Below are 15324 nucleotides of genomic sequence, written 5' to 3'. Positions count from 1 at the left end.
CATCTAAAATTAAGCCTTTATCATTTAGGTTATCTTTTGAGTCCCAGTTTTTATGTCAGTACACATGTGACAGAAACTCACCAGTCTGCATTAATCAGGGGAAGATAAATCTCATCTGAGTTTCTCTTCTTGGTCTTTTGGCCTTTTATTTAATCTGAGTTGGAGTTTTAGGGTTATTTGAAAGAATATTTGAGAGAAATATTGTACCATATTCAAGAAAAATGTTGGTTATTTCTGATAACTCTCCTGTTATTTTGGTTGGTCATACTTTTCACTGCAAACCATAGAAATGACAATTTAGTGCAATTCTACTTTGAAATAAAATATTGGAGAGCTGGAAGCTTATTGCAGTTTGGAGAAATAGGGGAATTGCTTTTATCCCACTGCCTCTTATTATTAATTTATATGCTAAAATAGATTAGCACGGTGCAGGATCAAACTGGTACATAAATACAACCATTTATGTTTCCACCATCAGCTTCACTGTAGATTAATCTCACTGAAAGCGTGAATGGTTTCTTAGGGGAAGATATTGGAAGGGTAGTTTTACCCCATGAGTTTCCTTAAATATGCTGTTAATTCGCATTGATTTTTAGGGAAAACAGAGATAATCAGTTTGACTTCCCCCTGACTGCATGCGTCTGCAAGCTGTTCACAGCACTGTTTGGTGGAAATCTTAGGGACGCCTCCTGCTTTCCTGTTTTCACACACGCAGATCCAAATACTACGAGAAGCTGCAGACCAGCTATGCTCCCACACTTTCTAGCTGAACTTTTGAATAGAAAGTGATGACTTTGCCATGAAATCTAGGCATATGCGGTGCATGGTTTGATCTTTCTCCCTCTGATTGCGGGGCCCTCCAGATGACAGTGGGACAGACACCTGGAAGCAGGATGAACTGTCAATCTTTTCCTTCCTCTTACGGTGTATGTACTCAGGGGTCCTGGCTCCTGGCTCCCCAAACTCTGTCTGTAACCAGGCTTAGCAGTTGCTGCCACCCTCCCCCCCCTCCCCCCGCCGCAGGCCATTCTTCACCCTCAGAGGTCTCTCCAAGGGCTCGAGGACGGTCCTGCAGCACTGCTCACCTTTCACAGCTAGGCCCAGGCACAAACAGACAGACAGAGGCTCATAAAAATTTCCTTCTTCGTTGGAATGGAGGAGTGCATTTATCTAAAAAAAATTCTCATGTGTCATAAAAGATGAGACAGTTCTTTAACAAGCTTTCAAAAGCCTTTGGAAGCCACTGTGTAGCTGAAGCAGCACAGAGATGTAGCTGAGCCTTCAGGGTTCTGTACGGCCTTGGGGCCTCAGCCCCTGTGATGCCTGAGTCTGTCAGGTTGCTCTGGGCACTGGCGCCCCTTCAGTGCTGCCTGGTCTGACACGTGGACCCTCATCCTGGGGAGGCCTGTGGCCCTGAACCTCTCAAGGACCCTCTCAGGCCATGGCTTCATGCTGCTGTGCCCTCACCTCCTGTACTGCCCTTGGCATGTGGACTAGCCTCTTGCTTCCTGGGCTGTGACTCCTCGGGGCAGGGATGAGCTGTGTCCCCCGAGCCGCCAGGAGACACTCAGCAAATGCTTGAGGGACGGTGATGAGTCTTTGTGATGTGGGGCGGGAGCCACTGTGGGCCTCAGGCTTTCGTCTGCTCTTCTGTGCGAAGCTCTGCCCAGACTGGGAAGGGGTGAGGTCCTGGCTGTTCAGTGGTCAGAGATGCTGCAGGGCAGAGTGGAAACCTGACTTCAGTCCTGCCCCATCGGAAGTGCTTAACGATGTGAGAACACCCTATTCCTGTGTCTTATGGTCATCAGAATAGGTTAGTTGTATTGTGTTTGAAATCAGATCTATATGTATTAGCTCAGTTGTAGCTACCTTTCATCCTGAAATTTCTGATACTCATTCATTTTACCAAGAATAGTAGAAATATATAAAGTGACATACAGAGAAGTTGGCTAATTTTTTTAGCCACAGAATGGGATGGTACATCCTACTATATTTGAAAGTCTAATCAAATATATATTTGATGGACTTTCAAATATCTATCAAATATAGACTGGTAAATATTTATAAATATTTCAAAGTCTCAAATATAGACTGGAAAATATTTATAAATATTTCTGATAAGCTAGAAGAACGAAGCCTGAGAATTAGCTGGGATGATAGAGCCACCCTCTCTTCCTCTTTCTCCTCCTTCCCTTCTTCATTTTAGCTTAACCACCGAAGGGTTTACATTAGGTGGTCACAGGAAGTGCAAGTTGAAACAGCTTGTCCTAAAGCACATAGGAGACTTTGTCCTGAGATAGTTATCTTACAGGATCATCTTTCCGCATTGTAGTGTGACCTTTCCATATTTGCATACTTAACTATAGGAGAACATATCTAATCGGACATTTAAATTTTACCTCAGAAATTCATTTAAAATGCATAACAGTTGTTTTAAAAAGATTAATACTACTATTACAAAAAGCACAACATACTGTGAGATTGAATTCCTGGCTTCGATAGGTGTACATAATGACCTGCTGGCAGCTGAAATTTGAATGACTGTATTTACCAGAAAAGAATCTTCTACCTGTATTTTTCAGAGTAGCTGTTCACAAATGACGCATTATGCCCTGTGCTTTTGTTTCTCACTGGGCTTTGAAAAATAAAGCTTTCCGTTAGTGGTAAATTCATAAGCTTGGGGCATGAAAATGTTTGAATTTGATATAAAAGAAGTTTTGAAAGGAAGATTAGTGGTTTAAACCAAAAGATTAGTCGCCCTGGGAAATTCAGCTGTCGAGAAAGCAGAGCTCAGTAATTCGGGGTCCTGCTCCAGCTGATTGCTCCCCTCACGCTGCGACACCTAATCCTTCCCGCGGGACGCTCACCTGATTGACAGCGCTGACTGCGGTCGCTTAATCAATCGTATTGTCACCGGCGCACGTGGGGCTCCTCTGCTCTAGGCCTCCCTTGTTTGTGGTGGGCTGGCTCCTCTAAGCGGAAGGTGATTATTACTGTTTCTTTCCTCAGTGTCACTTTGAAGTGGAGGCGCGTTTGTAGAGACACGGATGGACCTAAAAAGAGAAGTGAGTCAGAAAGAGGGAAACAAATATCATATACTAACGCATATATGTGGAATCTATAAAAATGGTACAGATCAACCGGTTTGCAAGGCAGAAGTAGAGACACAGATGTGGAGAACAAACATGGACACCAAGAGGGGGAAAGAGGGGCCGGGGTGAGGTGAACTGGGAGATTGGGGGGGAAAATGGAGGGGAAGTTACCGAATAGATTACAGCTACTGACTGTTGTGGCCAAAGTTCTCTCATTGGCGGCAACGCAAGAATTGCTTGAAGTTTGGCTTTCTTGGCACCTAATAGTTGATTCCTATCCATTCGGCCATGAAAGAGTATCTGGTGATAGAGCCTCCGTATTGCATTGGAAGCAGATAATTAAAACCCATGGCAAAGTCACCTTTCCTCACGGTAGGAAAGCCTGGACCACAGGACGAGGTTCTGCTCCAGAGCATCTTATCCTCTGGCTTCCCTATGGAAATGACTTTACTGTGGCATGTGGGTCATGGTTCCTTTCTAGATGAGCAGAAGGTTGTCTTCATGTTGGACAGGTAAAGTTAAATCTGTTTACGTTATGTCTGAAAACCTGAAAAGTCCATTTAGGGAAGTGACTTCTATGTCATAAAATTATGATGCTGTCTTGAGAGAACATTAAGTCCATTTCTTTCCTTTGGATGGACCGTAAATCTGTATTATCCAGACAGACGAGACCCTTTCTTTCATAAATGATTTACGTTCTATTTAATAGTATGTGAAAAGGGAAATTTCACAGTTTTTCTTAGTAATTCATTCAGGGTTCTATGAATGTTCATTGTAAGAATACAGAAGCATACTTTATCTCTTCTCATTTTTCCTGAGGAAGGGAAGATGTATTAGTTATTGTCTGGGAAGACACACCCATGCATGCGCGCCCCCCGCCCCCCGCAGTGAGCACCAGGTGGACCATGACTTTCCCCAAGTCAGAGGCCCATCATCTTATCTCAGAGGTAACTCAGTCATTTCTGTCTTTATGCATCTTTTCAGAGTCTTTTCTCTTCCATTTCAGATATGTAAAGATCACATGCTTTTGTAGGGGCCTGTGCAGAGGGGAATACTAATCCTTCTGTTTCTCTGCCCAGAGCTTTTATGTTTTGTTACCTTTAAGTCCTCTTAATTTCATGATCTACTTTGTAGATTTCAGTGGTAAATAGTTCTGGGCTCAGAGAGGTAACTGTGCTATTCTGCAGGTTGGCTAATCTGTGTTAAAGTACTTGTAATAATTTTAATTTAGCATTCCAGATCATTGATGTAGTTATCCTCCCTTCTTCCTACAATAAATTTTAGTCTGTGCTAACCGTAATTCTTCAATTGTTTAGATCACATGGTGTTTGCTTGCCAGCTATGTGAACCTATTCTCTTTGAAAAAAATTTTTCCTGCTTGATCACAATACCCAGGATAACTTGCACATGGTATAGGCAAGTTTAGTAAACTATGAACGCTAGGAAAAATTGAACTATTATGGTATTATTTATACTCAGAACCATCCTGTGTAAAATTGATGATGCTCTATCAACTGTAAAACCAAATTCAAATTCTTGGGCATCTATTCTGAAGCCTTTTTCTTTCAAAAAGATCTATTTTTTAATGACTCATTCTTACAGGATGCTGGGACTGTATGAAGGCATTTCTTTTTCTGTTGCTGAAGAGAGTGCAGATGGCAGGGCGTTAATAAAGCCAGGGACTGTGTCAATCCCAAGGTACCAACGCTGTATCCATTGCAGTTCAGCTTTATTACACTGTGTGGGCCATGAGAGTGGATGATTTCAGCTAAAGTGGCAAAAAGGGAAATTGGACACACAGTTGACCATCGAAACCTAAGAATTCGCTTGAATTGTGACTTAGACAAGTAATGTGGGCAGAAGCGGGCGGAACTTTTGGGGTAGGACAGGGGGCGACTGCTTCCTGCCTTTGAGTTAGGGTTAGGGGCACAGCACCTGACAGTTTGCCATTTCTATTCCTGTGCCAGTCTAGACTGTAGCCTCTAGTGGGACAGAAACTGTGTCTTTTCCTCGTTGTATTCCCCATGCTGATTACGGAATCAGGCGTGTCTCTTGAACAGAAAGTTGTGCAAGTCAGAGATCTAAGAATCCTTCTTGACGCTTCTCTCTCCTTCCCCCCGTCTTCAGTCCGTCATTATGTCCTTGTTGCCACCTAAATCTTGCTTTAGAGCCATGCCTTTCTCTCCGTCTCCACCGCCACAGTCACTGCTGTTACCTTGGCCCGACCCACCGTCACCTTTCAGAGCATTTTCTTGGGTTACTGCAGTGACCTCCTGACTGGTCTGCTCCCGCTGCTCTGGCCCCTCTTAATTCCTTCTCCACGTTGTAGCCAAAATGAGCATTTGACTACATAGCCCCTTCAAAGCCTTTCTGCCGTCCTTTTATCATAATAGCTAATCATCATCATCATAATTATACCAACAGTACTTTTGCCCAAGGCCTAGAAGTAGGGTGGTCGTATAATTTATCATTCACATGAGAACGCTTTTAAATGTGAAGTGGGCACCACTGAAAATCACACAGGGAGGACATGGGAAGAAGATGTGTGTTTGCCTTGCCTGTGAGGCCCTGCTTCCATTTGCTCTCCCTGAACCTACAGAACTCCCTGTGTTTCCGTCCTTCGTGCTTCCCGAGGTTGTCTGCCGTGTTTGCTGCCACCACCGGGCCTTTGCATGTGGTATTGTAGGAGAATCTGACAACTACTGATCTTTTAGCGCTCAGCTCCTGCCTGGCATCTCGTTGACGTGGTTAAATCTCCTTATTGTAGGCTCTTACTACATGCTCAAATGCAGTTTAATGTTTATTTATTTGGATAAATACTAGTAAGAGACAAGTGGCATTGTATTACCAGTATACCAGTTATGGAATACGCTGATCAGCACAGTAGCAAAACAAACTGTGTATGTAAGTTCTGTGTACTCGGTAGAGAAGAAACCAGCTATGCGTACAATTTAATGTAAAAACATAGCCTCAGTTTTACCACCGTTAATATGCTATTTCATGCTTGACTTGAAAAATACAGTAATTTAATTTAAAAGTCCAGTTTAGTAATTCTACAAGTTTATCAAAAATTTGAAGTTAAGATAGGGATGCTTGAGGAGAAAGTTTGCCTACTGAGGAACCTGTGACATTGAGAGTCATAATATATAGAATAGCTGGATTCTGGAACAGATTATTTGGGGTTTAAGTCATGATTTTAGCACATACTGCCTGGGTGGCCATGAACAAGTTACTTTCCCTATGCCTATCTGTACACATTTGTAAAATGGGATAATAATGGCATCTATTTTGTAGGGCTTTTGTGACAGTTAAATCACGTAATATGTATAACTACTATATACATAAAATGTAATGTGTTTCCAGCACAGTAGATACTCAGTGAGTACTAGCTATTGCTGTTACTTGTGTTATGATAATATTCATTGAACAAATATTTATTCAATATCTACTTTGTTCCTGGCATTGGTCTAGGAATTCAGAAATGATTGAGATAGCGCATGGGGATCCACGGAGTAGAAGTCCTGTGTGTTAGGGCATGTTGGTGGGAGGAGCTTTGTGAACCTGAAGAGGGGGAATGCATTAGCCTTCTGGGAGCTGGGGAGGAGCCCGTGGGGGGGGGGGGAGGAGCAGTGAAAGCCTTCCCCTCTCCCCCAGGCGGAAAGGGCTTAGCCTGGCGTGAGAGTTAGCAGAGTGTGCTGGAGTGTTTATGCCTGGAGGATAGACAGAGCCGATTACGCAGGTGTGCCCTAGGGTTTTGTTCGCACAATGACAAGTCTTCTAATTCTATTTATTTTACTAATGAAGAAACAGAAATCCACATGTCCTGATCAGGATCATGTAGAGAATCAGGGAGCTAGAACTGGAAGAAAGTCTCCTGTGTTCATATATATATATATATATATACATTTTTTAAATTAAGGAAGCATCATACAAAAATTGCACAAGTGAGAATTTCCTATGAATTTTCACAAAGTGAATGCCCCCATGTAACCATATGAAGAAATTGATCTTGATGTGCTCTCCACGAGCTGCCCTGTGCCCCCTCCACCATCCCCGTCCCCCGGAGGTAACGCTCATCCTGACTGACCTCTCTACACCACAGACTAGTTTCACCTGGTTTTGAACGTCTCTGAACTTTTTCATGGACGTGTATGCTGAAACCTTTTTCCCATCTGGCTTCTCTCATGACACAGACGTCTGTGAGATCCATCCGTGGTGTTGTGTGTTGTGTGTAGCAATAGTTAGTTCCTTCCTGTTGCTGCAAGCTGTCCCACTGTACGAATACACATGGGTTTCCAGTGTCATAGCCCCCTGAATGTCACTAAAAGAGACAGTGTGTGTGTGAGGTGAAAGCTGGATTGCGATTCATGTCATTTCTGTGTGTATGTTAATCTTGTTTATCCTAGTTATTTTTTTTAAGTGAAGGTTATATTTTTCTTTTAGAGCCAAGGTTTATCCCCTTGATTGTTACTTTGAGAGTATAATGCCTAGTTAAAACCAAGGCTTCCATCAGCAGAGGTTGCCCAACATGCGATAGGTAAGTATTAATCACAAATGGAAACAGCTTGGATGAACTTGTCAGGTGCTTTCACATGGTCCTGTCATAGAGCATTCAGCCTTTGAAATATTGTCGAGGGTATTGCAGGAGTCTAGGGGGTCAAGGATAATTAGCTACTTAATTGGGCTAAATTTCTGCTTTTTAAAATTAGGTCTGTTTAAATAAGTGATTAATTGGATGAATGACATTTTCATGTGTACTTGATTCAGTTTTGTTCCTTTCTGTCTCTTTTTTCTTTACTGTTTCAGATGACGTTGTGCCATATTTTAGAACGGAGCCAGGCCTTCCGCAGATCCACCTGGAAGGGAACCGCCTTGTCCTCACGTGCCTCGCTGAGGGCAGCTGGCCTCTAGAATTCAAGTGGATGCACAACGACAGGGAGCTCACCACCTACACCAGCGAATATAAGTAATTGATAGCTCGAAAATGAGATTCTATTTCAGGTTGATGTGTTTAGAATATTTGCCTTATTGGTCATAGTAGCACAGGGCGGGGGAAATAATGAATTGACTTTGTAATGTATTAAGGATTAAAGGATTAGATTTGAACATGTCATCAGGATGTGGTTTACCATTCTGATACAGGTGGTATTTACACTTAGGAAGTCTGTCATTATATCCGTAAAAGTAAGCCTGGCAGTGAAGTTACCAGACCAAAAGAAGCTATACTTACAGAGGAATGCCGATAACAGCATTAGCAGGATAAACTTGCTTTCTTGGGGCAACAGCCACACCCACCAGTATTGTTCCTCTTTAAGCAGCATAGATGTTCAAACAGAGTTCTTCAGGCCATAGCTTCTGGAGCTCTGATTAGCCCACAGAAAACTTTCCTGACTAGCTTTCAGAGTTGGGATGGGAAAAGATGGAACTATGGGAGGGTGGGCACAAGTACAGCACCTACACTGAGCAGCAACGGTGATATTTATTGAAGGCCTGCCATGTGCGAGGTGCTGGGGGCTGAGTGCAGAGGACTCAGGTGGGGGCGCTGGAGGTCAGGGTACCCCCGAGGTGCGGCTTCACCCAGGAAGCATTAGGATCGGCTTCCCACCTCCGGACCTCCTTGCAGTGCTCGAGGTCTCTCCAGTTCTGTATCTTTTTACCTCCTGTTCTGTGTGAGGGTTGTGCTGGATGCTCTGGTTCTGAGTGGGATGGAGAATCGGTGACTGCCTAGCAGCCCCCGAGGCCCCAGAGTGGGCAGAAATCAGCAATACCATGCTCTTATTTAATGAAATAAGAAAGGTGAGAAAGAAGGTTGGTTGTCTAGAGGTATTTTAAATAGAGCACATAGCCCACCATGCACTCTTTACCTCAGAAGTTATAATAGGATGGTCCATGAACCACATTCAGCCTGCCTGGAATGTGGCATGTGTATTTTTAAAATCAGCTTAAAAATGTGTGGATATACACGCAGTATATATATATTCCTTAATTGATTGCAGCATCTAACACTTGTAAGATTTCACATAAAAATCTGCTTTTCAGTCCCTCTTTAACTGTCAGCAGGTCTGGCCTCCAGGGTCTGCAGCCCCACACAGAAGCAGATGCTGGGCAGTGCTGGCCTGGGTACAGGCGTGGACACCCCGTCCTCAGCACTCTCTGGTCCCTATCTTGTGCCCTGCTTGCTTTGCCTAGTTCCGTTACCCACCTGCCCTGTGCAGATGGAGGCGTTGTGTCCTCCCTTTCATTGTCAGGCCTGTACTGTCGGAGGATCTGCTGTTGTGAGAGCAGTTTATCATGCTAGTTCAGAGCGGGCTGAAATCCAGTAGACCTAGGTTTGAATCTCAACTCACCACCAGTTAGCGTTAGCGGTATGACCTCGGGCAAGCTGCTTGTTAGCCCCACTTTCACTGTCTGCAAAATGTGGGTGATCAAACCGCGTTTGTGGTGGTATGAGCATTAAAAGGCTCTAATGTATGTAAAACAGCATATTTTCTGGCCTACCAACAATCTGTTAATAAATTCTAGGCGACATTTTATTTTATTGTAATATGACATAGGGCTTGGTTTGTTAGAAGGGGTATTAGAAAGCAAAAAAAAAAAAAAGCTTAAAAATGAGAACTGTTATGAGCAGTGGGCTTTGATGACAGATGACTTGAGTTCAAATACTTCTATTCAACTTATTGTCTGTTTGACTTTGGACAAGTTATCTAACCAGTTTGTACTTTTCCCATCTGTATAATGGGTATAATAAAACTCACCACCGTAGAGGGTTCTTATAAAAATTAAATACCACCATGTTTTGTATGACCCAGGAAGAAGGAAGTGAGGTTTCAAAAGAATCCATATTGTTTTTCCTCATAAAAAGAAGTAGTGATGTGGCTGATCTATAACAGTGGTCTTAAAACTGGGGTGTGTGCCATGGATTTAGCAAAGGCATGGTTTTCTAGATCTTTAGTATCCACATGCATGTTTTCTGTAACTGAGCTACCTGAGAACGTCCCTCTGTGTTGGCACCTGCCAGTTCTCTTTTTGTACCTGCTTTGCGTTATTTCTTCCACTTCACAAAAGAGGGGCACACCTTTCCCAGTTTGAGTCTTCTGCGAACTACGTCTTTAGGGAGCAAGGCAAGCACAGTTTAAAATGTTGGACTTGAAGAATCCTCCTGTAAACATCCCATAGAAAAGCTTCTTCCTTCACTCTATAGGTACTGCTTTTAAGGGCAGAGTATGACACTAGAGATGGGATCTTTTGACCAGTCTTGGGGTTTTCTTAATTCCAGATTTCTTAATTTGGATGTGTGTAGGTGGTGAGCAAGAGCTGTACCAATTTTTTGTGAACAACCTTACCTTTTCCATTCTCCAGACAGCATCAAAGTATATATTATGCCTCAAGGAACATTTATGAGAACAAAGCAGAGAAACATCTGCAAGAAAGACTGCAGGCAAGGCACCTTGTTTTATCCAGCCTGCAAGCTTAGCATGGCACCCTGTGGCTTACACACTTACACATACGAGAATTACAATTTTCAAGATTTGTTAGAAAGGAAAAGCCCGTCGAGAAATACTCTTCCCTGAAGCCCACTTGTCTCCGTTTCATCTACCCAGCAATGAGAAGAGCTTGGCGAGGCTTCAGGGGCAGATCTCAACGAGGAGGGCGTGAAAAGTTCTGTTTATTTTCGTGTTCCCTTTTGATATAGAAGGACCACTTTCACTCAAGAGACGTATCTCTTTTCTAAGTTTTTAATGTTTAATAATTATTTTTCAAAACTTACAATATATTTATGTTGTTTTTGATTAGCTACGTAGTAATAATAATTACAGTTAACATGTAATCCAGATGAAATCTTTTTAAGGGCTTAGAATATTTTGGTCAAAGGAAATTCTTTTCAAATTACCACGTGTGTATTTCTAGTTCAGAGAAGTGTGCTAGTAATAAAGAATTAGTATCTTTCAGGCACAGAAATATTACATTAGAGTAAAATCCTGTGGGGCAAGTGGACTTAATACTCGCGTTCAAAGAGGAAAAAGAAACAGTATGAAAGTTCTGTCAGTTCATTTTTAAGAAACAGATAATGTGGATATCAAAATCATTATATTATTTAAATTCCATTGGATACATTTAAAACAGTGGTGTGACAGTTTTATTTTAAAACGCCAAAACATGCACTATGCCAGCTATTTAAACTTCTATGTGATACAACAATTTTGGTGTCAACTTAAAAATATGCAAGGAGATTGATCTTTTTGCATAGCTCTTTGCACCAGCAAATTTACCTGTGAACCTGATACACCCTGGATAATCCTCAAGAAGACAAAGCGTTGTTGCTTGTACTGAAGCAGGATTGAGGAGGTGGTTCATTATAAATGCACCATTAAAGCAGGGTAGATGCTTCACTACCATTTCACCAGAAACTCGTTAAGAAGAAATGGGTTATTCTGAAACAAAAACGGTTTAGGTTAGATGTGCTAAATTATATTCTGTTCACTGAGGGCTTCAGACACTGAGATGGGTTATTAAGGATCCATTGTATTTTGTCATCATTTTTTTCAAGGTGTACAACCTGTCTAAAAATCTTATGCTATTTTTTCAAATTACTCTTTCATCTGCTTCTTCTGCTTCCTTCCAATAAACACCTTCAGCTGACATATGTTAACCTTCATGAGGCTGTCGTAAGTCTCAAATGGAAAAACGTGGATACTCCATGAAAATGATAGCTATTTCCTATCTGACGCTGAGTCCCTATTTCTCCCCTACTCCACCCTTTGGTGTCAGTTATGAAAATGCTAACCCTAAAAAAAGCGAATGGTATAAATTCAGCTTTTCCATCTTTGACTAAAAATAGCATTTTCTTTGCTGCTTGTGGTATAAACTGCACAGTGAATGTTAGTGAGTTTCAAATGTTACATTATTTGTGTTGATACTTATGTCCCTGTTTAGGCACATGTGGCTACACTGGGAAAATGAGAGCAGTTCAGTAATTAAAGTCGTGTGAGTGTCATAGACAGATTTATATCTAGTTTTTTCCCCCCAGAACATATTTACTCTAAATTATTTTTTCTGCTTTGGGATAAAAAATATTTTGTAATTATATTCAAAATACATATGTGTACACACATATATGCCCAAAATTTCTAGTGCTAGTCACAATACTCGTTGTTCCAGTAGGAAGAATAATTGGATACTCTAAACTGCTGAAAATATCATAGTCTCCTCACATGATCTGTATTTGGTTCAATTTCTGTTACCATATAAACAGTAGAAATTTGATGGATATTTATTTTTTTTATTTCAGTAAAAAATGGGAATGGTTAAGGGAAAATTCCCTTTTCCTTATGTCATATAAAAGGACAAAAATTCTAAAACATCAATAAAATTTATCAAATACCCAGGAATAACCTTTATAAGACTGAGTAGAACATGAAGAAAAATAGAAAACCTCACTGAGAGATATAAAGGAAAATTCTAGATAGGAAATCTAAACAACCATAAAACTGGACAAAGTATGTGAAATAATCGTTTTCAAGATACTGGACATCAGGCAACCGAAGGCGTGATGCCTGAGAGATGGAAAACCAGCAAGGTGAGCCCTGTGCTTGCTGGGCTCACTGCCCTGAGAGAATTTCCAGGCTGTATCACAGGGAGAACACAGGTGAAACCTGGGGGGTCCCCGAGGTGAAAGGAGCTGAGAGTTCAGAGAGATCAGGGTAAGGTACTTGAGAGGAGAGAGCTGTGTAGAGAGTGCTCTGGAGGTCTGCAGAGGTTCTTTTTTGAGTATTTAGCAGATTATTCACCAGCATGTTTGTGTAAGGAGACTGCCCAAGGCCAGAGAACCAAGCACCCAAGAAGTGGAGGCAGCAGTTCCGTAGGCTCACACAGGGCTGGGTTGAGTGCCTGTTCTCAGCAGCCAAACTGAAAAACCTCGTAACTCATGGAGTTATTGCATAGGATACACAGAAGCATCTTGGGTCTGTAGTGGGGAATTACTAACCCTGGACCAAATACAGCTCTGGTCCTGCCTAAGAAATCTTAAAAGCAAGATCAGAAAGGATCAAACTATTTCCAGGTATCTGTGGCATTGGAGAAGAAAGCTTAGGAATAAAAAAATATCCAGCACCAAAAAGGGTGAAATTCATGTCTAGAATCCAATCAGAGATTATCAGGCATGTAAAGACGCAGGAAAGCATGACCCAAAATGAGAAAGATCAATCAGCTGAAACTAAACCAAAGCTGACACAGATGTTAGAATGAGCAGAGAAGTGCATTGAAACATTGTAACTGTATTCTATGTGATCAAAGTTAAGTAGAGACATGAAAGATATTAAAAGGTAGAAGTCATACTTCTAAGAATGAAATGTGTAATGTCTGAGATGAAAAACACATTGGATGGGACTATCAGCAGATTAGACACTGCAGAAGGAAATATTAGTAAACTTAAAAATATAGCAGTATAACTATTCAAAATGAAAGGCATATAGAAAAAAAAATCAAATGCAATGAAAAGACCAGTAGTGAATTACAGCACAACTTCAAGTGGCCTAATATATGTATAACTGGAATCCCAAAGGAGGTAAGGGTAGAAAAGTCTTTGAATAAATAATATTGAAAAATTTTTACATTTGTTGAAAACTACAAACTCATCAATGCAAGAAGCTCAACAGATCCCAGTAGTGGGGCTACTAGCCAGTGCAATAAGAAAAAGAAAAAGCATCTAGATTGTAAGAGAAGATGTAAAAACGTCTTTTATGGAAGGTTACATGATTGTAGAAAATATTATCTTACGAGGGTAAGTCAAAAATTACCTGCACCCTGGCTGTAGAATTTATTTCAGTTAACTTTTAGAAAAGACAAATACATCATTTTTTGACATAATCTCCTTTTCAATACACTTTATCTACAAGCTTTTGTATTCTCTCATTAAAATATGTTTTAGGCTGAGCTGCGGGCCAGGAATGCACTGCTGTCTTCACTTCTTCATCAGAAGTGAATCTTCGTCCTCGTAGGGCTGCTTTCAGGGGACCAAAAAGGTGAAAGTCCGATGGAGCAAGATCAGGACTAGAGGGAGGATGCTTTAACACCTCAAAACGAAGTTTTTGCGGAGTGTCGACAGTGTGGGCAGAAGTGTGCAGGTGTGCATTGCCATGCAAGATCACAGTGCCCTTGGATAGCAGTCCTCTGCACTTAATCTGAAGTTTAGGCTTCAGCACAAACTTTTTGAACCCTAAGTCTGTTGTGGATTATTTCATAGGCAGAGTCATGGCTGATTTACAAATGATTTGCCACATAGGCCACTGTCACTTGTCTATTTGACAGAATTATTTCACGTGTACGCTCAATGTTGTCATCAGCCGTGGACGTGGACGGGCGTCCGGCTCCTTCTTGATGGCTAATACTTGTGCGACTATCTGAACTTCTCTGTCCATTCATACACACTTTTTCGTGACAAAACACGTTCCCCATACAGCGCACATCGTCTTCGATAAATAGAGGCACCAGGTACACCCTCAGACCACAGAAAACGAATGCATGCTGCTCTTCTTTCGTGCAGATCACAAGTGAGGCATCCGTTTTTGCTTGCACTGCAGTTAAAAATGAACTGATGTAGCACGTTCACACCTGCACAGCAGTGACTGGAGAACAGTAACCTTGAACAGAAAGTGCTTAGACAGTGCAGCCAACACAAGTTTTAATATAACCGGAGTGCGGATAATTTTTGACTCAACCTCGTAAAAAACTACTAAAATTCATGTGTGTTTAGCAGTGTTACAGGATACAAGATGAGCATACAGAATTCAGTTACATCTCTGTATACTAGGAAAGAATAATCTGCAATTGTTATAATTTTTATAAAGTAAATACTTATTTTATAAAATAAGTAGTATTTTATTATGAATAAAAATATTTTAAAAATATCTTCAAAAATCTCAGAGATAAATCCAACAAGGGATTTGCAAGATTTTGACACTAAAAACTATAAAGCATTGCCTAAGGAAATAAAAGAAGACCTAAATAAATGCACAGATATTCCATGTTCAAGTGTCTGCAAGCTCAGTATTACAGCCATGTCAGACTTTCCCGGATTGATCCCATGGCTGTTTCCTTTAGGCTTGAGACTGTGAGATGGAACTTCATCACTAAGCCATGAGTTAGATTCCTCTACCTGTTTTTTTGTTTTGTTTTTAATCTGCTGAGTCCCCTGTTCATCAGGAAAGGTCCACTTAATTGAGAACCCTTTTCT

At 41.3% G+C, this 15324-nt stretch overlaps 1 protein-coding gene across 1 annotated transcript in view; it reads left to right on the top strand.

The window, feature by feature from the left end:
- Positions 1–15324, top strand: part of SDK1 (sidekick cell adhesion molecule 1) — a 793009-nt gene that overhangs the window by 270938 nt on the left and 506747 nt on the right. Inside the window, exon 2 of the mRNA XM_057750135.1 lies at positions 7899–8058. Coding sequence (XP_057606118.1) covers positions 7899–8058 — 160 coding nt within the window. The remainder of the gene's footprint in view (positions 1–7898; positions 8059–15324) is intronic.

Source organism: Hippopotamus amphibius, chromosome 9 (assembly GCF_030028045.1).
Source record: "Hippopotamus amphibius kiboko isolate mHipAmp2 chromosome 9, mHipAmp2.hap2, whole genome shotgun sequence".
NCBI classification, from domain to species: domain Eukaryota; kingdom Metazoa; phylum Chordata; class Mammalia; order Artiodactyla; family Hippopotamidae; genus Hippopotamus; species Hippopotamus amphibius.
The sequence above is the reverse complement of the archived record's forward strand: the minus strand, read 5'-3'. Positions and strand labels throughout refer to the sequence as shown.